Source organism: Octopus bimaculoides, chromosome 5 (genome assembly GCF_001194135.2).
Source record: "Octopus bimaculoides isolate UCB-OBI-ISO-001 chromosome 5, ASM119413v2, whole genome shotgun sequence".
In the NCBI taxonomy this organism is placed as follows: Eukaryota; Metazoa; Mollusca; class Cephalopoda; order Octopoda; family Octopodidae; genus Octopus; species Octopus bimaculoides.
Window position 1 is genome coordinate 105,098,355 of NC_068985.1, and position 736 is coordinate 105,099,090.

The 736-nt window shown below is 43.5% G+C and overlaps 1 protein-coding gene across 1 annotated transcript in view; it reads left to right on the plus strand.

Moving 5' to 3' along the window:
• Positions 1-6: 6 nt before the first annotated feature.
• The window catches only part of LOC106867101 (hemocyanin G-type, units Oda to Odg), a gene marked incomplete at its 3' end in the record, with an annotated part of 33,932 nt that continues 33,202 nt past the window's right edge, over positions 7-736 (plus strand). Inside the window, 1 exon segment of the mRNA XM_052968092.1 lies at positions 7-736. Within this exon segment, the coding sequence (XP_052824052.1) occupies positions 14-736 (723 nt within the window).

Here is a 736-nt window from a genome sequence, read left to right on the forward strand (position 1 = left end):
GACCCATGCAGATATGAATGCACTGAGGAAGGCTTTACAAGCTTACGAAGACGATAAAAGTGCCAATGGATATCAGCAAGTAGCTGCTTTCCACGGTTCCACACAATGGTGTCCTAGCCCTGATGCTGCAGTCAAATATGCTTGCTGTCACCACGGAATGGCAACATTCCCTCATTGGCATAGATTGTTGACTATCAACTTTGAAAATGGTCTGCGACGAAATGGTTACCAGAATGGTATTCCTTACTGGGATTGGACTCGCCCAATTTCGGAACTGCCCGCTCTGGTGAAAGAAGAAACATATGTTGATGAAAATGGGGAAACTCACCCGAATCCATTCTTTAGTGGCGTTATTGATGAAGCTGGTGCTCAAACCACTCGAGCTCCTAATCCAACCCTATTTGTTCAACCGCCTTTCGGAGAATTCACTCCCTTGGCAAATGAAGTTATGTACGCTTTAGAACAAGAAGATTTTTGTTCGTTCGAAGTACAATTCGAAATTGCTCATAATCACATCCATGCACTTGTTGGAGGCGGAGAACAGTATTCTATGTCATCACTTGAATACACAGCTTACGATCCTATTTTCTTACTTCATCATTCAAATGTTGATAGAATTTGGGCCACTTGGCAAGCTCTGCAAAAGTTCCGGGGACATCGATACAACAGTGCTAACTGTGCTATTGAAACTCTCCGCAAACCAATGTCTCCTTTCAGTCTCACCAGTGACATCAAT